General features: G+C 45.5%; 1 protein-coding gene across 1 annotated transcript in view; it reads right to left on the bottom strand.

Annotated features, from left to right (window-relative positions):
- Positions 1–25,257, bottom strand: part of TMEM132C (transmembrane protein 132C) — a 445,343-nt gene that overhangs the window by 82,873 nt on the left and 337,213 nt on the right. The window contains exon 4 of the mRNA XM_043902097.1: positions 9,186–9,369. Coding sequence (XP_043758032.1) covers positions 9,186–9,369 — 184 coding nt within the window. The remainder of the gene's footprint in view (positions 1–9,185; positions 9,370–25,257) is intronic.

The following is a 25,257-nucleotide window of genomic DNA, read 5'->3' as shown; positions in this document are numbered from 1 at the left end:
CTGACAAGATTTAAGCAGGGACCTGTATAATGTGGGGAAAGATGCTGTATAGAATCTGGAGGAGAAGCTCCAGATACAGGAAACAGCAGGTGCAAAGGCCCTGGGGCGGGAATGCAGTGGAAGGGGAGGTGGTCTCTTCATTTATTCAGTTATAAAAGTTTTTTTTAAATGTATATACCATTTTAAAGTCTTCATTGAATTTGTTATAATATTTCTTCTGTTTTATGTTTTGCTTTTTTTTTTACCATGAAGCATGTGGGATATTAGCTTCCAAGCGGGGGATTCAATCCATGTCCCTTGCATTGGAAGGTGAAATCTTAACCACTGGATTGCCAAGGAAGTCCTGAGAAAGGTCTTTAGATCAGTGAGTAGCTACAGGCTAGACATTCAGGGCTGCCTCTGTCCTGGTGAGGTTCACTGTCTTTCTTTCTTTTTGTTAAGTGCAATAGGAGTTATCAGAAGAGTGACCACCCAGAGGAGAGACATCAGGTTCTCAATGAGAGGAATGAGCTGTCGGGGGTCAAGACAGAGGTAGGGAGATGACGGTGGCCTGGATGAGGCTGGTGGCTGTTAGGCAGGGGATGCGGCTGCCTCGGAGACCAGTTTGAGAGAAACACAGCACAGATGGGTGGGTACCACATCAGAGGGGTTAGGGTACCCAGCAGGGAGGGAGTAGAATTCTGTGCCCACAATTCATTATCTCTGTTGTAGCATCTCATTGGCCACTGGGAGTCTTTAAGATGCTGGCTGGTATCTTGTTCAATAGTTTCCAGGCCACCCTCGCCTTCCTTCCTGGAGAACTGACCAGGACTGACATGGTGGAGGTCAGCCTCCTCCGATGCTGGGCGCTGGGTCTGAGCAGATGGGTGGTGCTGCAGGGGTGCGTCCACACTGAACTTAGGTGAGAGGCAGCTGGAGGCAACGAGGGACACAGGCATGCAGAGGGCTTTCAAAGTAGACATGGTAGGATAATCCCTGGGATGCCGTACACAGAACTATTCTTTGCTGTTTCCCCAGCTTGACACACAGCCGACTCACAGCCAATATTTCATGGAAGATGGAATGCAAGGGGGCTTCCCTGATGGCTCAGCGGTAAAGAATCCACCTGCTGATGCAGGAGATGCAGGTTCAGTCCCTGGAGTGGAAAGACCCCCTGGAAGAGGAAATGGCAACTCACTCCAGTATTCTTGCCTGGAAAATTTAATGGACAGAGAAGCCTTGTGGGCTACAGTCCTTGGGGTCACAAAGAGTGAAATACGACTAAACGCCCAAGCATGCACACATGGAATGGACAGTAAGGGACTCGAGGCCAAAATGAAATAGGGACAAAATCCTAGCTGTCACGGAGCCAACATTCCAGATTAAGGGAGGACTGGCGGAGGCGGGGTTTATGTTATGATGAATACATAAGCAAAAGGTAAGGAAGACAGTGTCGGGGATGATCAAAGAGGAAGTCCATCAGATATAAGGAGACTAAGATATGGGAACATGACAGTATGAGGTGTCAGGGGGCAGCTCTTGATGCTATGGGGGGAGGGGGACCCTCCTGGGATGAAGTCCGGGCTGAGTCTGCAGGAACCAGGCATGCAGGGATGGAGGAGCCTTTCAGCAGGGGATCGAGGGCTCAGCAAGGACGAAGATGCTGAGTGGGAACACCCAGCAGCATCGAAAACCTTGCCTGGGGACTTCCCTGGTGGTCCAGTGGCTAAGACTCTACGCTCCCAATGCAGGGGGCCCAGGATCCAGCCCTGGTCGGGGAACTAGATCACACAGGCCATAACGAAAAGATCTTGAATGCCTTAATTAAGACCTGGTGCAGCCAAATAAATAAATTAAAAAAAAAATTAAAACCATGCCTGGCACACACTAGGTACTTAATAAGGAGATGGTGGTGCATCCTTTTCCCTGCAGGTGGGGGTGATGGAGAAGTTGGGGTGAAGGTTTAATTCTCTGTAGCAGTAGCTCTCAGCTATCTCTGTGTCATGGGCATCTCTCACTGGCTGGTGAAGCCTAAGAATCCTTCTTAGAATGAGATCTTGATAATTTGAAAAGATACATGCATCCGCTCACTGTAGCACTTTTCACAATAGCCAGGACATGGGAAAAACCTAAATTCCATTCATAGATGTATAGGTAAAGATGTGGTTCAGGTATACAATTGAATATTACTCAGTCAGGAAAAAGAACAAAACAGTATCATTTGCATTTGTCCAAGGTCACACAGTCATTCAAAGGAAGAGCTAGGATTTAGGACAACAAAGTTGGCTCTCAATTCCTAGATTGTTCTCTGCTGAGAGAAAATATTAAGTCAATGATAAGCTCAGTGGTATATGGACACAGTGAAAATGAGAAGTTGTTGTGCTATGGTCTGGCAGTTAGTTGCACCGAGGTGTGGGTTTCTCTCCAGGCCTCCGCTTTTATGGTACAAGGGCTCTGGCTGACATTCAGGGTAAGGAAGAAGACAGTGCTGGCCTGTGAGTCCCTCCAACTAATTTTCCTAGGTCAGCATCACTTTTCTCTCCATCTCTGTCTCTCATCCCCAGTGAAGTTATGTAATCTTTAAAATTAGAGCACAGTTTTTACTTTCTATGTGCATAATGTAAGTAAAATGAGGCAAAGCCTAAACTTGGAAGAGACTAGATTGATTGTTCATTCCCATCCCTTCGTTTTACTGATGGGGAAACCCAAGATCAGATAATGATGATGAAAACATGAATGGCAATCATAATCATATTTTTGGAGCATTTTCTTTGTGGCAGGCAGTGAATAAGGTACCATGTATTGGATAATTAATCAGCAACCTTGAAACCATTGTCAAAACAGCTTCAGATGAGTCATAGATCAGCTTTTTAGACACAAATCTGCACTGGTGACTTGGAGGGAGGGATATTTTAAAATTGAATTCCAAAGTAAATCTCCAGCTGTGACAAGGAAACACTTCTTCTGCTCATATAGTTATTTTTCAAGTGAGCAAACATTTTTCAATTGCCAAGAGCATCAAAGCCGTCCTTAAAATACTCCGAGGGAATTAGAAATGTAAAATCTTCAAGTTGGAGAAGGAGCCTGGAGATCAAGGTGTTCGGGAAAATAAGAACACATTATTTTTTCATTGTCTTTTTAAAAATAATATTCTCCCATCCCCATCAAAGGAGATGTCCCTCGGTTCTCTGGAATGAATGCCTGCCTTTACCTTTCTCCAACACAGGATATTGCTAATACGCTTCCCCATGTACCTCAGAACACGGTTAAGTCATCCATCACTTGTAGGTTGACAAGGGGGACCAAAAGCATTTCTGCAAAGCCACAGGCTAGCAAATGCACACTCCATTCCCCATGTCCAGTTCTCTGAATTTAGCAACGGCAAAGGATGCAGAGAAGTAACTATGTGATGCTGCTGGGTGGAGAAGTCCAACCATGGAGTTCAGATACCCCAGTGAGATACCTAAATTGCTCCTTCACAGACTGAGGATAATCGCTGAGTATCCTCTGGGAAGGAGAGTCTAGAGCACATATCCCTAACCCTAATCCTCCGCATCCCTCAGCATCCTGGCTGAAAACAGATGGTCTACCCAATGGAGTAGAACTGGAGAGTGTGTGATGACAGAGCTGTGGGCAGGATCAAAGGAAACATCCAGGGATGGTGGAACACCCAGATGCCCATCCCAGCTGGGAGCCTGGGGTAAGCAGCCCAGTTACTCAGAGAGCGAAGAATCAGATAGGACAGAGCTGTATGCAGAGAGGACTGTGCCCCTGGTAGATGTGCAGCCAGAGGGAAGGCAGGGATTAGGGACAGGGCAAGAGGGGGAAGGACAGCACTGCATCAGTGTTCCAGAGCTACCGTAACAAAGTACCGCAAACTGGGCGGCTTAAAACCACAGAAATTCTCCTGGGATTCTGCAGTCCGGAAGTGCAAAATCAAGCTGTCTGTAGGGCCAGCCTCCATCTGAAGGCACTAGGAGAGAACCTTCCTTGCATCTGTTCTAGACTCTGTAGGTTGGTGGCAGTTTTTGTTTTCCTTGGTTTGTACATGCCTCCCTCTGAGCTCTGTCACTGTCCTCAAATGGCCTTCTTCCCCGTGGTCTCCTCCAGATGTCCAAATCTAGCTCTCCTTGTAAGGACATCAGTCACTGGATTTTGGACCTCATTTTTCAAATAAGAAAAAAATTTTTTTAGCCATATCACGTGGCTTGAATGGATCTTAGTTCCCTGACCAGGGATTGAACTTGGGACCCTGCAGTGAAAAGCACTGAGTCCTAACCACTGGACCACCAGGAAATTCCCTTGGACTTCATTTTAGCTTAATCACACATGCAAAGACGCTACTTCAAAATAAGATCATCTTCATAGACACAGGATGGGATGGGAGTGGAAGGGGGTTAGGGCATCAACACCTCCCACTGGCTAAAAACCCCACCAGAAGCCGGAGGGCAAGGGAGGCTGGAGCTGTGATCCACACAGGTCAGCACCTAGGGTCTGGAGCAGAGCGGAGCAGGGCAGAAGAGGGGGGCAGACCCTGCTATCTCTTTCCCCACAATTCTTTCCTGCTGCGCTTTCCACCCTGCAGCTCCAAGCATCTCTCAAACCTTAATGAATCTCCGTGACACCCTGGAGAGGTGAGGATTAAGATCATCACTTTGCGGGCCCGAGAACAAGTAGCAATTTCTCCTTTAAACAGCCCAAGTGATAGCCACTTTATTTTAAATTTGATTTTATGCAGAGAGATATGGGCACATTCCAGGAATTTTGAAAGCTTGATGGAAGAAAAAAACCCCAAGTTCTCACCGTGTTTCAGGGGTCAGGGAATATTTCATCCTAAGTTTGCAAAGGTAGAAAATGATAATCATTTGAAATTCTTAAAAATTCTCAGTATATCTTGCCACTTCTCAGGAAAGTCAATCCAGGATAAAGTCAGTTGGGTCCTGGAACAAAGGGCCTCTTCTGACACCTGCCAAAATTAGAGGCTCCTGCTCTTGCTGGCATAAAATTTAACTTTATATGTTTGTAAAATTTACATATTTTGTTTTTTGGCTGCACCACACAGCTTGTGGGATCTTAGTTCCCCGACCTGGGATTGAACCTGGGTCCCGGCAGTGAAAGCGCCTAGCCCTAACCATTGGACGGCTGGGAGAAACTCCTGGCTTTGTATTTTTAAGTAAACTGCAGGGAGAAACTTTGAGATGTGAACAGAACTGGGAAATGGTTACACACCATCCCCTTGTCCAGTCTTATTTATCTTCATGTATCTTCATATATCGCCATTCATCTTCTCATGACTGGTCTTAGCACTTAAGAAATAGCTTCTTATTTGCTGTCTGTTGGCCCTCTCACCCCACAAGCCCCACTGAGTGTCAGTCCTCCGAGTGAAAGACCTGTCTGTTTACTGCTGACTCCTCAGGATGGACTGCAATGTACACCCAATGTCTGCACATTATAAGAGCTCAGGGTGAGGTCAAGTGGATTCTGCATCTCTTTATCCTGAAAAGAGACCAGCATCTCCACATGTCTGCTGCCAAGTTGCAGAAACTGCCATAGGAGGTCTGCGCCTGGCCTCTGCTCATGGGGTCTCAACTAGACACGTGAGTACTTTTTTCTTACGTCAAAGAAAAACAGAAGCCCAAGAACTAAAGTTACAGCTCCAGTTCCCAGTCTGTGCCAGCCCCAGACTGCCCCGGACAGCCTTCGGTCCTGGTCTCCACAGCCAGACCCCTCCCCGTCTCCTGCCCCAGCTGATGTTAGCACTTTGGGCGGGCGGAACTGGAAGGGTGGGAGATGGTCGAAGCCCATGGAACTGGACCCAGAAGCTTTCCTGCCCCCCGCACAGAGAGGGTCACATCACTGAGTAAGTAAGTGACAGTGGGGTGGACAAAAGAAGGCTTTGCAGGGCCAAGTTCTGGACTTAGGATGCTGCAAGGGGTGGGCAGTGTGATTCAGGGGGCTCCTTCCCAGAAGGATCAGTCTGCTAGAGAGTTGAGGGCCCTGTCCTCTGCTCCTTCCATCTCATTTATTCACGGGGAGTTAGAAGCTGCTGCTAAGTGAGACAGAAGGTCACTAAGAATCTCATCAGTGGACTCATGGCTTTTCTCCTGGGTTTAGGAAGGGGCTTGGGAAGGCCTGATTCCAAGAGAACTTCCCCAAAGGGGCCCATTTCTGATTCAGTAATCATCTATTTTGCCTTTCTGCAGTTTGCTTTTCTTTAAAATGAGCAACAATTGGGGGAATTCATTTTTTTCAAAGACCAACCCATTGCCTCACTGGCTGCTAAAGGTGGCCTAAAGATTTGCCTCTTATTCAGTTTTTTTTTTTTTTTTTAATGTCTTATATTCCAGTCAAGCTGCAGTTTAATTTGCTACTTTCTTCCAAATAAAAATTTCTATTTCGGCTGCCTATTAATGTACTAAAGCTTGTTCTAGAATAAACTTTGAAAACACAGAAAATAAGAGAACAGAAATTCCTCCAAACTGATGCTATTATAGTCCTCTTGCTAATACGGTTCCTAATTATCCACATCTCTTTGCAGAGTTGAGGTTAAATTGTACATTTGAGGGGAAGAAAAATGATGACATCACATGAGTTCAAATCCAGCCATCAGAACTCTGAACTCTGTGTGGTCAGTCACTCTGTGATCACTTGGATGCACCCAGTTTTAATTCTTTTACAGCTATTTGCAAACAATAGGATTCTGGGTGTGTAAGTCATCATTTCATTTTACCTTAAAGGTATTACAAAATCACAATAACAACAATAGTAACACCTTGCTTCAAAGAGAGGTTTCTTGTGGCCAAAATAATATCTCATAGCCTAATAATGACTTTACTTTTCACAGTATCTGGATGTTTTATCTTTTTGAAATAGAGTAAAAACTAGGCACTTATAGGCTATAATTTATGTTAACATAGGGCTGCAAATCTTCTCTCTAAAGGGCTAGACAGAAACCATTTTAGGGTTTGTGAGCTAAGAGGCAAAACTGAGTATATTAACAAACTACTTATATAACCATTTAGAATGTAGCTATTTGAAAATGAAAAAGTCATTCCTAGCTTGCGTGATGCACAAAAACAGGCAGAAACTGAATTTAGCCCATGGGCTATAGATTGTTGAGGCCTTTTCTAGGACATGAAAAGTCAAGAGAAGTCTGTGGCAGAGAATACCTCCTATGGGTATGTCTGACTAGCATCCATTCCTCCTTTTAGTGGGATTAGATTTTCCCGTCATGCCCCATGCCTACCAGCTCTTAGTCTGATTCCAAACATGCTTCAGGGGGCGGTGGGGGCGGGGGTGTGTGTGTGTTCCCCAGGCCAGGCCAATGAGAGTATCACATTTTGTTTGGCTTCCAGGATTGGCTAACCAGGTTGGATACATGACCCAAGCCAGCTAATCAGTTCCAATCAGAGCCAGTCCTAAGAATTTGCTTGAGTGATTGGCGATGAGTTTTCACTCTTTTCCTGTTGGATATGATGTTGTGAATATATCAGCATGGCACTACCAGGGGCCACCTTAGGGACAGAGTCTCTTGGACACTGATTCTAGCCAAGAAGAGCACAAAGCTGAGAGGTGACAAGGAGCCACTTTCCATGATGACATCATTTGCACACACACACTCACACACACACTCCATATTTGATACTCAACCTGTGCTCCACTGACCAGAAGCACTGGCATAACTTAGGAGCTTTAACAAAATACCCAACCCTGACCTCCTAAATGAGAATTTGCATCTGAGGAGAATCGTCAGGTGACCTATATGCAGGTTAACTTCTGAGAAACACTTCTCTAGACTTTTTAAGTTACCTGAGCTGGTGAATTCATCATGCTTAAGCCAATTTGAGTTGGCTTTTCTGTCACATGTAACTCAAAGAATTCTAATTGATATATTTATTAACCTGGTGTCAATAAAGCCTGCTCATTCCAATTTCTAATGCAATTACTTGCTCAGTCGTGTCCGACTCTTTGAAACCACATGGACCGTAGCCTATCAGCCTCCTCTGTCCGTGGAATTCTCCAGGCAAGAATAATGGAGTGGATTGCCATTTCCTTCTCCAGGGGATCTTCTCAACCCAGGGACGGTCAAGGGTCTCACACATGGCAGGCAGATTCTTTACTCTCTGAGCCACCAAAGCTGAACAGAAATTAGTTTTTGAACATCCACACTAGGCTCCATGTCTGTGAAAGTGAATTCTGGCAAAAACAGTTGTAGCTACACTTCAGAACACTTTCCCCATGCCTTTGAAATGCCATCCTCTTTACATCTCCTAAAAGGGGGTCTTAACACTTGTGCACAAGCCTAGGAATGGCTCTTGAGAATAGTTTCAGGGCTTGGCAGACGTGGGTGAGTGATCCATCTAGCTCCTTACCATTCTCTCTCTCCCTTCCTCATTTCCAGCTGTACAGGGAAGTTGGCAATAGGGATTTGAATGTACTGTATTTGTGCTGTGTTCTATCTGTGTCAATTACATGTTGATTTCTTGTGCAATGAGACAGAGGCCAGGGTAGTCATCTAACTTTTCCTCTGCACCTATGTTTCCCAGCCCTCTTGAAATCTGATGGGGCCCAGGGGACTCCTCCTATCCAAGGATGTGTGTAAAAGTGTCACTTGTAATTTGTTGGCCATTGCTTAAAAGAGCTTGCATGTGACTCGGACTGTTCCTCTGTCTCTGCCTCCAAGAAGGCCATGTTGTTTCTGACATTTTAGCTGCAAGATGATGACATATCCATCAGCCTAGATCCCAGAGGGACTGCCTGGAACAGAGCCCCCTATCATCTAAGCCATGTGGTATAGGCAAGAACAACCTAGGTTGCATGAGGAACCTAAGATTTGGGGGTGGTTTTACAGCAGCAGCAAACCACACTCATCCTAATAATAAAAGTAGTGGCTTAAAGTTTCCTTATAAAAGGGGAACAGAAATAAAAAGAACTGGTGTAGACTTTGAGAAGAAAAAGTAAGTAAACACTATACATCTGGCACAGGGAAATGGCAAATGTCATAAAGCAAGTATAAAATTAGCTGAAGTTGAAAAAGGCTGGATTAATGAAAAGCAGCAACTTCCAAGGGGGTAGGAAGATGGAAAACTTTGAATGCAAACATCCCATAAAACAATTGCATCCAACATCCTGGGAAAGCTAAGAAGGCCGCCAAGGTGCAATCAGACAGCTGAACGCAGGTGCATCCATGCTCACGAAAATCTTACCATGGCCAAGGGCACGATGCCAACCAGGTCCTTCTGGCTGATGAAGATCTCTGACACCGCGATGTCCGTGGTCCCCCTCCGTGGGTATTCCACTTGCCAGGTGATGGGCTGGCTCCCCGAGAGGCTGCTGAAGCTGGCGATTTCAAAGTTCATCTGCACGACCTCATTGAATAAACTGCTGCTTCTGGAAGAGAGCAAAGGAAAAGAGCTTTAAATTGACTTTGTTCAGTGGAAATCTTTTCAATCCCTTTGGCTCACTCCCTCACAATTATAACTAGAATATAAGGACAAGGAAAATGCCTTTCAGGCATAGCACCAGGGACTTGACATGGCTTCCCTGGTGGTTCAGGATCTACCTGCAATGCAGGAGACCAGAGTTCGAGCCCTGAGTCAAGAAGATCTCCTGGAGAAGGGAATGGCTACCCACTCCAGTATTCTTGCCTGGGAATTTCTATGAACAGAGGAGCCTGGCAGGCTACAGTCTATGGAGTTGCAAAGAGATGGACACGACTGAGGGACTAACACTTTCACTTTTTTCTTTCATATGTATTTTTAGCAAGCTTGTCCAAGCAATTCTGATGCTTCGGAAATGGCTGACAGTACAAAGATCTTATTTTTCACACGACAAAATGAAGGCCCAAGTAGCATAAATCACTTGTGCACAACCATACAGCTAGTTAGAGGCGGAAAAAGCTGAATGCAGCATCTCCCATAGATTTAATTATTTTAGATCCATTACCTGGTCTCCATTGTTGTTGTTTTTGTTTTAGTTGCTGTGTTTGACCCTTTTGTGACCCCATGGTCTATAGCCCACCAGGCTAAAGCCTAAAACATTCATTGTCTGGCCCTTTACTCAAAATGTTTACTCTGTCCATGGGATTTTCCAGGCAAAATTATTGGAGTGGGTTGCCATTTCCTTCTCCAGGAGTTCTTCCTGATCCAGGGATCAAACCCATGTTTCCTGCATTGGCAGGAGGATTCTTTACCACTGAGCCACCTACCTGAATCTGGGAGATAGTGGAAGACAGAGGACGCTGGCATGCTCCAGCCCATGAGGTTGCAAAGAGTCGTACACGAGTTAGAATAAGACTGAGAGCGAACCACGTCTTCCAATTCCCAGCTCTGTGATCTCAACAACATTCTCCTCTAATTCAGCTGGGGAGTTGAATTACAAGACAACAGAAGAGTTTCTCCTGGGCAGAGATGGGCAAACTGTGGTCTGTCAGCCAAATCCAGCCTGCTGTCTGTTTTTTTGCAAATAGCTTCTTTGGAACACAGCCCTGCCTACTGGTTTGTGTTTTGTCTCTGGCTGTTTTTGTGTTATAAGCACATGATTGAGTAAGTATGTCAGGTAACATATATCCTTAGGAGCCTAAAGTATTCATTATCTGGACCTTTACTGGAAAAGTTTGCCAGCCCTTGTTTTAGGAGGTTAGAGAAGGGAAAATGGGAGAGGTTTTCTGGAGCCACTGAATCAAAAGAATCAATATTGGTGGAAACAAGAAAGAAGGGTATACCAGGCATATAGCTGGGTTTGTAGGGTGGGCCAGGGAGATTTTTCTGACTTTTTTGTGACTCCATGGACTATAGCTCACCAGGCTTCTCTGTCCATGGGATTTCCCAGGCAAGAATACCAAAGTGGGTAGCCACTTCTTTCTCCAGGGGATCTTCCTGACCCTGGGATGGAACCTGGGTTTCCTGCACTGGCAGGTGAATTCTTTGCCACTGAGTTACCTGGAAAGCCCTGACGCCAGGCTGAGGTACCCCCAGTGCTCTTGGCCTCTGGGCTGAATATTGTTGTAAGTGGTGGGACAATAGTTAGCATTTTTCTCAGCTGGCAGCTACTGGGCATGCCTTGGGCTTTCAGGTGACTTGAGGGGGGTTTTCCATGGCACATCAAGAAAGAAACACCAAAGATGGTAACACTGTATCTCAAGCATGTGCTGGTACCACTGTCAAGAGTGGTGGAGAACCCGCCCCTTTGCTGAGGATGATCATCAGCTAAGGATGCATGTACTCAATCTTCACAGCTTGCCCAGCAGCCAGAAAGTGTGTTCCTCACTCTGTTACCCTTAGCCCTGCTCAGCGGCTGGGATGAGAGGTTAATAGCAAGGTTGTTGTGCCAACCAAAGCACCTGGTGGGACTCCTGAATCTCCCTTCCAGTAGTCTGGGCTGGAAGAGGGGACCGGAGGATAGCGGTTTCTGAGATGCTGGCTATCCCTTTGGGAGGGAAAACAAACCCAGTGTCTTGAACCTCAAGTCATGGTCTGTGCAACATCAAGGGTGATTACTGGGACTTCCCTGGTGGTCCTATGGCTAAGACTCTGAGCTCCCAGTGCAGGAGGCCTGGCTTAGATTCCTGATCAGAAAACTAGATCCTACATGCTGCAATTAAGAGTTTGCATGCCACAACTGGAGATCCCACATGTCAAAAGGAAGACCGAAGATCTTGAGTGCCGCAACTAAGACTTTGCACAGACAAATAAACTTTTTTTTTTTTAAAAGGGTGAATTATTTGCCTGGGAAAATGAGCAAGACGTGTCTGGAATGTGGAGTGTTTCCAAACTTGGAGACCGCTTGGTGTTCTGGGTTCAGCAGGTAAGGCCTGCAGGGATCTGGGTCTGCTCAACTTCTAGACATCCTTCCCGCACACTCTCGCCAGCCTCTCCTTTCACTGGGCTAAAGACATCTCTCATTTCAGGGATTTTCACCTTGCCTTCTTAGCAAGAACACTCCTCCTTGGTATCTCCTTATCTTCAGAAGAGCTGGCCACTGTCTGTGCTTGCTGGGGACACAGCTGTTGGTCGTTTGACAGACTATTCAACAAAATTCAGTTTCTTGAGTACAGCATGTGGCCAAAATTCAGTTGTCCAAAGATCCTACTGTGGCCCTGAAGGAACGCTTACACTGAGAATAATGTTGGAGAGTTAGCAATGTGCCTTTAACTTATCTCTGTCTTTGAGGTGGAAGACCCCCTGACCAAAATATGATGCAGTGTGGTGATTTCCAAACTGTGGCCAATGGGACCCTTAGTGTATATCCAGGGGATGTGACGAAACTGGCTATGGGGCTGAAATTGGTCCTTAAGACACTCCTCTCCTCCATCTCACTACTACTACGGCTAAAGCAGATTCAGTGACATGTAAATATTGGGCATCCAAGGAGTAATTTATTTTATTAAATATTTATTTAATTTAATTTTTATTTTTGACAGCATTGGGTCTTAGTTTTAGCATGTGGGCTCTTTCATAGCAGCTTATAGGTGTCTCTCTAATTGTGGCCCATGGGCTCAGTAGTTGCAGCAAGAGAGCTTAGCTACCTCATGGCATGTGGGATCTTAATTCCCTAACCAAGGATGGAACCCACGTCCCCAGCTCTAGACGGTGGATTGTTAACCACCGGACCACCAGGGGAGTCCCAAGAAGTATTTTATTGAAGAATGAAAAAGAAAGGAAGTGGGGTCCTTGGCTAAGAGGAGACTCTGCCTTGGGCCCGCCGGTGTAATAAACTGCACTCCACTATCTGCATTGTCCTTCCGAGTGAGTTTGTTTCCCGGAAAGCGTGGCTATAACATTTGGTGCATTGGCCGGGAAACTCCTCACTTTGAGGAGACAGGTCTCATTGGAGGCCACCCCAAGGCTTTGTAGCTTGAATCTCCTAGAGGGGGGAAGGCGCCTCGCCCCTCTGGAAGGATTCTGCTTCTCAACACCCGGACCTTTCATGTCAGCAAGTAGTGGACAGCTGCAGGGGAACTGAGCACTCAGTTAAAGTTGCAGGTATTGTCCCTTGATCCATCACACCAGAGCAAAGAAGACATACCACGCTGACCCGGAGGACGCCGAGTGGACCACCCAGAAGGACCCCACCGACCCACGGGAAACCAAGATCATTCTGAGGAGGAAGAAGAAAACTAGGTCCCAGACGAGCCCTCTACAGGATGGAGCTGGGTAAACGACTCCTGCTGCTCGGCCTCACCAATGCAATTCTGAACTTGGGTACGTGGGGCTATGCCCCTGTCAGTAATAGACAGACTCCCCTGGTGGATATCGTCACTCCATTATGGGGACTTTAACAACAGAAAGGAACTTTCCTCTCTCTCACCAACCATAACCTTTCTTTGCCCTCTGGTGTTAGAAGAAGCCATCAATGGGCCAGGGACATAGGGTTACATTTAACATGAACACCAGCCTTATGGAGATAACAAAGGCTTATACCTCATATATGAGAATTAAAGAGGAAAAGGGCTCCCTTACAAAAGGGGGACAGGCCTCCCAGTACCTTGAGCAATACTACCAGGTCTGGGATGAATATTTCTAGATGACTCCTGAGAAAGGACAGTTGCTTGCCCCTGCTACTATTTGCTGGGAACAAAAAGAACAGAAAGTCGGATTTGGAGACCATCCCCTAGACCCAAAAGAATTGTTATTTGTCCCCTGAACAAAGTAAACAAATCTTGGAAGTTACCTATCACCCCAATCAGTCTGCTCAGTGGCCCGGTTCTGACTGGAAATATAATCCTGGAATCCGCTGGGTAGCCCCCAATGGGACCCAGTGGCTCTGTGGGCTTAACTTATGGCCATGGTTACCAGTTGGTGGGTGCGGCGTTGCACATTAGGATTTGCTTTCGCCCATGGCAGAATTAAGCCTGGCCTACACCAGCCTCCAGTAAACCTGCCTTATCTGCATGCAAGATGGACACGATCTGTGTTCCAATGGTATGACTATCTTGCTGCCTTGTTTATACCCTCTGTAGGGACAAAGGATATCATGGTTAAGGTAGAGGCCTTAACTAATTTCATTAAACAGGCCCTCTTAGACAGTAGTAAAGCCATTCAAGCTTTGAACGAAGAACAGATTCAGATGAGGAAGGCAGTAATTCAAAATAGGATGGCATTAGACATACTCACAGCAGCCCAAGGAGGGACTTTGGTGAATGGTGTCCACATCCCTGACCTGTCTGAAGATGTATCTGCTGCCTTGGAGGATATGCAAAATCAAGTGATAGCCATGTCTAATGAACTGTTGTTATAGTAATCTTGATCATACTGCTTTGTGGGCCCTGCTTCCTACAATGCCTTGTGAATTTTGTAACCCAGAGGTTGACAGCATTCTCTCATGTGGGTGGCAGGAGGGCTAAGGTACAATATATCTCAATAAATGATGCTCGTTATGGAAACTAAGAGCATCAAGAGGGGGGAATGAAGAAGGAATTCATAGGGCCTGGACTCCATCTCAGGCCTGTCTGTGCTGATTGTGCGCGGCCACCTCTCCAGTGGACTCTGAACTCTGTGCTCAGCGCCTGTGGGAATGACAATGGAAGGATAAGACCCCCCTCTGGGCAGGGGAATCTTGAAGAAGAGAAAACAGACACTAATCACCCCTGCCTCCAGACACTATCTATCAGAATGTAAGCACAGGCTTATCAGTTATTAACTATTTGGAATGTAACTGCGGGCTTATTGATTATTGACTGTTTGAACACATAACACGTGAATGATGGGGTTATTGTAGTTGTATTTACCCTTCCTTTGTTTATGTAAGTCTCAAGGGAATTGGGGTAGTGGGTTTGGACACATGGGGTATAAAAGATTTTCACAAATGCTGGTCAGGGTCCTTGGCTAAGAGGAGACTCTGCCTTGGGCCCGCCGGTGTAATAAACTGCACTCCACTATCATAAAAAAAAAAAAAAAAAAAAAAAAGAAAGGAAGTGGGAAAGGGAAGGAGAGAATAGAATCCATGACCCGAGATGTAGAGAGTAGAACCCATAGAAGATGACCCTTGACTCTTGCAGGGGAACATAGCCAGTGTCATGACCCATATGCTGTCACCTGCCAAACAGATATTTTGAGCTTAAGGTCAAAAGGTCACCTGTTACTGGCATCACCTGTTACTGACTGGGTTACTTTGGGCAACTCTACCCTCTTTCCCTTAGTTGGCAAGTGGGAACTCAAATCCTTTCCCTTTCATGGAGTTGAGATGAGGATTAAATTAATGAGCAAATATGTCTCAGGCACTTAGAACAGAACTTAACACGATGAAACATCAATAAATGTGAGTTCGTCCTGTTTTTAGCAGGATTTGACACTATGTTCATTCTCTGTGACTTTAGATTTGGTCTAAAGCCTCCTTTAAAACATACCCCTTTAAGAACTTCCCTGGTGGTCTAGGGGTTAAGAATCTGCCTTCCAGTGCAGAGGACACAGGTTCAGTCACTGCTCCAGGAATTAAGACCCCATATGCTGTGGGGGTAACTCAGCCCAGGTGCCACAACCAGAGTAGCCTACATACCACAGTTACTGAGTCCAAGAACTCAAGAGCCCGTGTGCTGCAAAACAGACCCAGCACAGCCAAAAATCAAAACAAAACAACATGCCCCTGCAGGGCTGGTCTAGGAGTTCCCTGAGAACAAGTCAGACTACAGATGTTGATTCTCTGCCATTCATCATGAACTGGAATCTCTTCGGATTTGTATACAGTGCATTTACTCAGTAGCTATTCCTGTCAGACACGATGCCATGGTATGATCCATTTTGCTAGCAGATGGGCCCAAGGAAAGAAATCTGTCTGCAATTCTGTCTGTGGCTGTGCTTTCCTCCTCTCTCTGAGCCAACCGAAATTTTTGTTAAGCTTTTGCCTTGGAGGAACCAAGAACCCTTCATGCCAGCCTATATGGGGCTTATGATATCGTTGGAGTAATAAAGAGAGAAATTTAAACATTCAACTGACTCCAGAGAATGACCAAGAACGACCACTTGCAAAATCAATAGTGTAGATTTACTACAGTGACTCTTGAAAGAAATTTTCAAAATTGGCTTAAAAAAAGCTCTTACTAAAAAACAAATAAATTCCCCCAACAGTCACAATAAAGTTTGGACTACTGGAAACCCAATTTACCAAACCTCTTAGTTATTGAACTCTATCTTGTAAGAAAATGAAGTCTTGGTGTATCTTAAGAAGCCAAAAGGACTTTATCTCTCACTATAGGGTGTAAGGAATTTCAGCTTCAAAGCCTGATCAGCCACTCTTGACAGCTTAATGACTGCAGAAAGAAATGAGACTAACAAAAAGAAGAAATCAACCTTACTATAGGGAAGCAGCTCCTAGAGAACAGAATAATTTGGCTCAGGCTTTGTTTTATTCATTTTACTTCATGTGTATTTCATGAAGGTAAAGGACACATACATCCCCTCTGGGAAAGGCTTTATTAGATAGTTCCATTGACCCCACCATCCACATGAATGCCCTGATGATCTCTGGGAGCTCTCCATAGTGCTGAAGTATATTTGGCTGCAAGTTCCAAGTAACAGAAAACACCTTGGGCTGACCGACAAAGAAAAGGGAACTTAACACATGTCTCAAAATTACTAGGAAGCATAGGAAAAACACATGGAGAATAGGTGGGAGAAAAGGAAAGTAGATAATGATATAATAAGAAAGATAATGAGAAACTTGGACAAAACCATCTCTAGATGGGACACCACTTCTGATGCCAAAATGGATTTTCTACTGTCCTTGGTGCTTTGCATCACTAATCCCACATTCAAAGTGCTGAGTGGGGATATCTGATTGGCTGAGCTGAGATAACATGCCCTAATCCAATATGTCAGGACAGTGAGAAAGGATTTGATCTGTTATTGAGAGAGTCATCTCTTCCATTCCTGTTCCCTGCAATTAGCATACAAGGCAGAAATCAGAATGTAGGATAATGATGAAGGGCAGAGGCAGGGGAAAAGCTGTTGAAGGTTGCCCTGTTTCCAGACACCCTTGGATTAGACTGAGCTCAGACTTAAATTCTTTTCCCTTCTCTCTATCCCAGTCCCTACAGCCTAAAAATTTATAGGAGCAGGCAAATGTGGGAGGATGAGGGAAGAGAATACTGCAAATCATATTGATGCAATGACATTGCTTCAAAGGAGAATTGCAACCCTAAGGAAGTAACCTGAGCCTTCCCTTTCTATAAAACGAGGGGTCTCAACCTTTGCTGAATGTTATGATCATCCAGGGAGATAAAAAAAAAATAACAATACCCAGGTCTACCCTGGACCAATGGAATCAGAATTTCAAGAGATGTCATTCAGATGGTAGTATTTTTAGAGCTCAGGTGATTTTAATGTGTGGTCGAGATTGAACATTACTGCTCCACCAAAAAGGGCTCTCTCCCTCTGTGATCACCAAGCATTTTGCTCCTAAATGGTTATGATTAATATTATTTTTTTTGCTTCCTAGTGTCTACACAGCAATTGTATTGGACAGGTGTTTCAACAATGGACTCTGAAAGAAGACACACTTGGGTGTGAATTCTGACTGCTCTTTAGAAGGGGTGTGACATGGGGCATTAATGAGCCCATATGTGAACTAACAAACGCACTAGTTCTCAACTTTGATGACAATCTGTTATTATTTGGCGAAGGGGCTTTAACCAATTCTAAGGTCTGGGTCCCACACAAAGGATCTTCTTTCATTGGCCTGCAACAGAACCTGGGAACTGGGATTCTTAAGGACTTCCCAGGCGATTCTCAGTCAGCGCATGCATGCTCAGTCATGTCCGACTCTTCGTGACCCTATGGACTACATAGTCTGCAGGCTCCTCTGTCCATGGGATTTTGCAGCAAGAATACTGGAGTGGGTTTCCATTTCCTCCTTCAGGGGATCTTCCTGATCCAGGGATCGAACCTGTGTTTCCCTAGTCTCCTGCATTGCCGGTGGATTCTTTACCACTGAGCCACAGGGAAACCCCCAGGTGATTCTAATATGCAGCAAAGTTGAAGAATCCTTAACTTCACCAGTAGGAAAATTGGTTTCTTGATCTGTCTTAAGCCACCCTTTTGAGGCTGTTGCAAGGATAAAAGGTAGAACATGTGCAGAGCTGAATACATACAATAGCAACTATCCATCAAATGAGAGCTCTTGTTATAGCTACAGTATTTCTCCTGTTCAATAGCCTCACTGGACTTGTATATCTTTGTCCTTGTAAGGCCATGTGTCCTGGGATTTGCTGAACACAGCAGATGGGCAAGGATAAGACCTTCTCTGAGGTCCCTGGGTCCTGGTCTAAGCATCTTTCCCAGGCAGCCAGTATGGATCCTTCTGTGTCCTTGAATTTGACTAGACTAGATCCTGTCACTTGTTTTTCTTTCTTCGTATGGTGGGTGAGCATGAGCACATGTTTTTTGGAATCAAAGTTCTGGATATGACCCTCACACTGACCCTGGAGACATGAGCAATGTCTCTAACACGATTACTAAAAGAAATGCGGACTTCCCTGGCAGTCCAGTGGTTAAGATTTCACCTTCCAATGCAAGGGGTGTGGGTTCAGTCCCTGGTCTGGGAGCTAAGATCCTATATGCTTCTTGGCCCAAAATCCCAAAAATAAAACAGAACAAATTCAACAAATTCGCAACAAATTCAATAAAGACGTCAAAAATGATCTGCATAAAAAAAAAATCTTTAAAAAATTTAAAAAAAAAAGAAATGAGTTGGTGAGACGGATCATAGGTAAGCCGAACAAAAGCATGGACCAAGTGGTGCCCTTGCTAGTTGGAGAGAAAGAGCATGGAAGGTTCTAGTTCTTCTAGACACCAACTGTGTGGAACTTTCCCGCTAGGGCTCCAGGGAGCCCTTGGCCACACAGTTGAAGGTTCAGTTGTGGTTACACACTCCTGCTGGCTACTCTTTTCCTTGCTGTGGAACCTGAGGCTTACAGGGACCCAATATATGAGGAATGTGTGAAATATTATTTCTCAAGCTGCTGAAATTTTAGCTAAATTTAGGTTACACTTTCGGAAGTGCAGCTGCTAAGACAGCCTCAGAGATGCACGTGGAATAACCCTGGACTTACACACTGCCCAGCAGACTCTTAGGGCTCTTTAGCACCTGGTTGGCTTGCTGGTGCTGCCATGGTGGTCCTTACTCTACAGGGAAAGCACTGAGTCCATCCCTTGGGTCCAATCAGGCCATGAAGATGCCCAGATAGAAGATCATGTGGAGAGACAGATGTCCAGTTATCCCACCCCCAAACTATTGTATCAGATAAATATAGCTCCATAAAAGTGCCTAGGAAAAACCAACAGAGGAATTGCCCAGAAATTCCCATTTACTGAGAAATAATAGATGTTTCAAGATGGTACATTTGGGACTGTTTGTTACACAGCAGTGGATAACACATGATGGCACTGACTGATACAAGTCTTTCACTTGATTCCCAAGGGACCCTGGCATCTCCGTGTATGTTTCCAGCAGGGTACAGCAGAAGTCAAATAGGATTATCTCGAGATGCCAGGGGCAGGGAGGACCTGAGAAAGAGCCTACCCCACTTCCCAGCCTCCTAAGGTCTGAGAAGTACATGAAAGCAATGGAATTTTCACCTGGTTCCAGGCAAGGTTACTGAAGTTAGTACCTTGCAGGAAAAGATGTCATGGAAAACACACTCAGAGACCAGGCAGAAACATGGAAACCTCATGAACATCAGCACTGAACCATGACCACATCCCAGCACCAGACAGCATCACTGTAGATGAAACTATCAGCCAGATTATCAGCCAGAAGACCTAAGGTTCCCTCACAGTTCAAAGCCATCATCCTTCCCACCTGGGTCAATTTTGAATAAAATGGGGCAGACCTTGAAAGACTATCTTTGAGTTTAAACCTGAAATGCCTTAGCAGACTTGAAATCAACCACATTAAGTTTTTTGCCTCCAGGTAGAATGCGGGCTTAAGGCAGACCTTGGATGCATTGACAGATAGAGAAACAGAGTTGTGTATATATGCGCACATACATATATATACAGTTTGCACAATGGATTTGTAGGTTGGAAACACATCCGCTTCATTTGTTAGTGGAAGTTAAATATTGCGAAGCAAATGCTTTTTAAATTTATTTTGGCTCTGCTGGGTCTTTGTAGCTGCATGCAGTCTTTCTCTAGTTTGGCAAATGGGGGCTACTCTTCACTTCATTGTGGAGTACAGACTCTAAAGAGATGGCTCAGTAATTGTGGCATGTGGACTCAGATGTCCTGTAGCATGTTGGATCTTCCCAGACCAGAGATTCAAACCTATGTCCCCTGTGTTGGCAGGTGGATTCCTAACCGCTGGACCACCAGGGAAGTCCCAGAGTAAGTGTTTTTTGAGGGACCATTCTAGCCTGGCCCTCGGATCAGTAACACTTTAGTCTCCCAGATCCTGATAATACAATGCCTCTCTCTTCACTATTGCACCAATTTCCTTCTCTACCATTTTCTCTCTAGTTTATTCCACTCAAAGCCACCAAGCTTCCCTCCACCTCAGTGCCTTTCACCTGCTTCTCCCCGGGCATCACTGAGGTTCACTCATCACTATCTTCATCCTGTTATCCACGGCTCAGCCAGCCACTTTATCTACATCATCACACAATGCTTTTTACATTTATATGCATTGGGTCCCTCACCATCTGCCCCTCTACCCTTTCTCCACTGTGAACTCCACGAGAGCAAGGACACTGTACTGTTTGCTGTGATATCCTTGTGATACATCATGGCGCTGACCCTCAGGAGAAGCTCAATAAATATTTGGTGAATGAATAATGAATGAGTGATGCTCCCCAAGCCAGGTTCGCTGATATTCACACTCTTCTTTCCTTCCACTAGTCAGGTTAAAATTCATTTTGACGCAAGAAGGGAGAAGGAGTCCCCACTTAGTTGAAGAGGAGGGGAGATGCAGCGTTTGAAGCTATCAGCCTTCCCAGAAGGGTTGAACTCCTTCCAAGAGAGAAGCGAAAAGCAGAGCCCATTGGAGTCCTTCCAGGAAAGACACGCTCCAAAGTCCACTACTAAAACTTCGCCTTTTCCAAATACCACAGAAGACAGAAATTGGATCCGCTCCAAAGCTTGCTATTGAATTTTATGCCTGCTGAGCACCACTAAATACATAATGAAGAGGCTGAATTAACTATGCAGAAGTATAATTTACAGTTAATGTCTGTAATTGATGAGCTGAGGGTCTCTGTGGCAGCATGAACAGCCAAGACTAAAAGGACTAGAGGGGATAAAGGAAAGTTTTATTTTTCAAATAGAAAATAGGAGCATGCTCCACTCACCACCCAACCTGTCCATCCATTCATCCATCCGTCAAGCACTTAGCAAGCCCCCTTCTTGTGCCAGGCATGTGCTTTGGTACTTGAGATATGCAAGTGAATGTGATGTGGTCCACAGTGGCTCAGAGACCTCCGTGAGTGTTCCTACAACCTCTGATCAACTCCTCATTTATTTGCCTAAAGACACAGGGAGAAGACTGACCAGATGTGGCATGTCTTGGGGCTGCTTTGCTCTGTAGCATCCCGCTGCCCTGGCATCTTCTAAGCAGGTGGGGTTCTAGCTGAGTTGAGAAGGTAGTCTGATTCTCACTCTACCACTTCTCTCTGGTTTTGGGGCCCATGTTATCCTCATTCTGAAAGAATTTATACTCACAATCTCTACTATTCTATGTAATGTCCTCAACCCCAGCTGCATGTCAGACTAACTTGGTGAGCTGTTCCAAAATACCAGTGCTTTTCAAAAACCTTCCTCTCTTCTCTTCAGATGGTCTGTGGCGTGCATGGATATCATTTTTTTCCCTAATAAAGCTTCCAAGGTTATCCCCATGTGAAACCAGAGGTAAGTAGAATTTTTCTGCCAGGGATTGAGGGAGGAGAATTGAATAAATGTAGTCAAAAACCTTCCAGTTATAAGATAAATAAACACTAGGATGTAAGGTATAGCATGATAAATATAATTAACGCTACTGAATGTTATAAATGAAAGTTAAGAGAGTAAATACTAAGAGTTCTCATCAAAAGGAAGTGTATATATATATATATGTGTGTGTGTGTGTATATATATATATTCTGCTTCTTTAATGTTGTATCTATATGAGATGACGGATGTTCAGTAAAACTATTCTGGCCATTGTTTCATGATGTATGCAAGTCAAATTATCATGTTTTATACCTTGAACTTTTACACTGCTGTGGAGAAGGGCATGACAACCCACTCCAATATTCTTGTCTGGAGAATCCCATGGACAGAGGAGGCTGGCAGGCTACAGTCCACAGCGTCACACAGTCGGACCGAAGCCATTTAGCATGCACATGTCAATTACATCCTAATAAAACTGGTTAAAAAAGAGAAATTCTTCTTATATTTTGTTTAAGGGAACGGTTTCAAATACAGAGACCTTACTCCTGTGCCAAACTCAGAAGCACCAAGACCACAATCCCATCCAAAACACACATGCAGAGCCAGGTTCTAGCATCCTGGTCCCTCATCTCTGCCCCGGGTTCCCAGGTGCTGCCGGAAGCTCCGCCCACTAGACTCTAGAAAGCATCACTCTTCTGGATACTGTTTGTGCTAGTGTCAGCAGTCAGAAAACCAAGCCTGTGACAGGAATTCTGTGAAGGGGGTTTAATTCTAGTTATCAAGGCTTTGGAGGGTCAGAGAGGTCAAATGGGAGATGACGAGGCAGTCAGAGACTATCAATGGGAAAAGATGCTCCTCCTTCCAGGGTTAATGGCCAAAGGGAGAAACTGGTGACCCTAGGAGCGAGGTCACTGGGGGAGAGCTGCAGCCAAGTCAAGAAACGCCTAGCAGGAAAAGAGCCAAGGAGACAAAGGACCCACTGCCTGAGACACCAAAGGAAGCAGGGAGGGCAGCAAAATATCCTGACTTCTTTCTTATATTTCAATCTCTCACTGGTACCTCCCACTGGCTAAACATCACCATAATTCAGTTGGTGAGGGATCCTGGCAAATAGTTTGGAGGATCACAGAGCAAGGGAAGGGCAGGGAAGGAATCTGAGGCCAAACAGGCAAGCAACCAGCACACACTCCCAGCACGGCCCCCACACAAGCAACATCAGCTCAGCAGAAGGTACCCTCCGGAGAAGGCAAAGGCACCCCACTCCAGTACTCTTGGCTGCAAAATCCCATGGACAGAGGGGCCTGGTGGGCTGCGGTCCATGGGGTTGCTAGGAGTCGGACACGACTGAGTGACTTCACTTTCACTTTCATGCACTGGAGAAGGAAATGGCAACCCACTCCAGTGTTCTTGCCTGGAGAGTCCCAGGGACGGGGGAGCCTGTTGGGCTGCCGTCTATGGGGTCGCATAGAGTCGGACACGACAGAAGTGACTTAGCAGCAGCAGAAGGTACCCTCACATCCACTGTGGAATCTGCAGATCGTCTGGCTCGACTGAGAACACAGTGTCAGTGATCATCCAACAGATGTTTAATGAGCACCTATTAAAAGGCCTGGCACTGCCCCTGTGTGGTGATGCTGAGTGAGAAACCCAAGGTTCTTCCCTCGAGACTGGCTTTTCTGTAGGATCAGTGAGGCAGGCGATGACAGCAAGATGTGTTGAGGAATAGGATACAAGGACAATCAGGTGCAACTCCTGACATTGGTATAATTCAACCAAGAGGATCAGAGAGGGCTTCCCTAACACGGGGGCGTTTGAGCTCAGACCTGAACTCTGAGTGGGTGTTAAGTCAGAGGAAATGAGGGAAGGGAATTTAGGAAGAGGGGACACTGTGGGTGGAGCTCTTTTGAGGAGCAAAAGAAGACTAGTTGGAGTGCAATGAACCTCGTTATAGACATATCCTAACATCCAGGCAGCAAGCCATAATTCAGTTGGTGAGGGATCCTGGCACATAGTTTGGAGGATCAGAGAGTGAGGGAAGGGCAGGGAAGAGATTTGAGATCAAACAGGCAAAGAGCTGACGTACACTCCCAATACGTGCGTGAACGCTAAGTCGTTCCAGTCGTGTCTGACTCTGTGTGACCCCCTGGACCATAGCCCACCAGCCTCCTCTGTCCATGGGAATCTCCAGGCAAGAACACAGAAATGGGTTGCCATTCCCTCCTCCAGGGGATCTTCTTGCCCCAGGGACTGAACCCACGTCTCCTGCGGCTCCTGCATTACTTTTGAGCCACAGGGGAAGCCCATGTCCAACAGGACTCCCACACAAACAGTAGCAGTTCAGCGGAAAGTAGTGGCTCTGGAGGGGCAGGGAGAGGGAAAAGAGATAACCTAAGGGTCATGGGGCTTGGATTGGGGGGCACCATGGAAGGGGGAGATGGAAGCTAGGGAGAGAGGAAATCATTAGTACTTTTGATGGAGTGGGTGGGGGAGATCAGAGAGAAGGGGCAACGCGACTCAGCATAAGTAGCTTCTTTTTGCCATCTTCTTCAGCCACTTAGAACATGGATTAAAAGGAGGAAGGTGCTGCTTGATACTCAGAGTTCTAGTTCTTTAAACAGGTTTTATTATTTATTTACTACACTGTCATCCTTGGGTCATTGATCTTCTCCACTGTGGTAAGCGGGACCATAACCCTCCTAACCTTTACTCCACCAAACAAAACAATGATTGATTTCTCTCTTTCCCACATTCCCTCCCCCTACTCACTCCTTCAACCAATCCTGTTGACTCTGCCTTCAAATCCCTCTCTCCTTTTTTTTTTGCCATTTTATTTATTTCACCAAGTCAGTTTTTAAATTTTTATTGGAGTATAGTTGATTTACAATGTCATGTTAGTTTCAGGAGTATAGCAAAGTCATTTAGTTACACATATACATATGTGCTGTGCTGTGTTTAGGCACTCAGTCGTGTCCGACTCTTTGTGACCCCATGGACTGTAGCCCACCAGGCTCCTCTGTCCACGAGGATTCTTCAGGCAAGAATACTGGTGTGGGTTGCCATGCCCTCCTCCAGGGGATCTTCTTGACCCAGGGAGCGAACCTAGGTCTCCCGCATTGCAGGCGGATTCTTTACTGTCTGAGCTACCAGCAAAGCCCAATGCTTTTTCAGATTCTTTCCCATAGAGGTTATTACAAAGTATCAAATAGAGTTCCCTGTGCTAAACAGAAGGTTCTTGCTGAATATCTATTTTATATATAGCAGTGTGTATATGGTAATCCCAGCTTCCTGATTTCTCTCTCCCTGCACCCATTCCCCCCTGGTAACTGCAAGTTTGTTTCCATGTCTGTGAGTCTGTTTCTGGTTTGGGCCACTTGGATGGACCTAGAGATGCTCATCCTGAGTGAAGTCAGACAGACAGAGACAA

The sequence above is a fragment of the Cervus elaphus genome, chromosome 5, assembly GCF_910594005.1.
Source record: "Cervus elaphus chromosome 5, mCerEla1.1, whole genome shotgun sequence".
NCBI lineage: Eukaryota > Metazoa > Chordata > Mammalia > Artiodactyla > Cervidae > Cervus > Cervus elaphus.
Note: the sequence above shows the minus strand (reverse complement) of the source record. Positions and strands in the feature narration are given on the sequence as shown.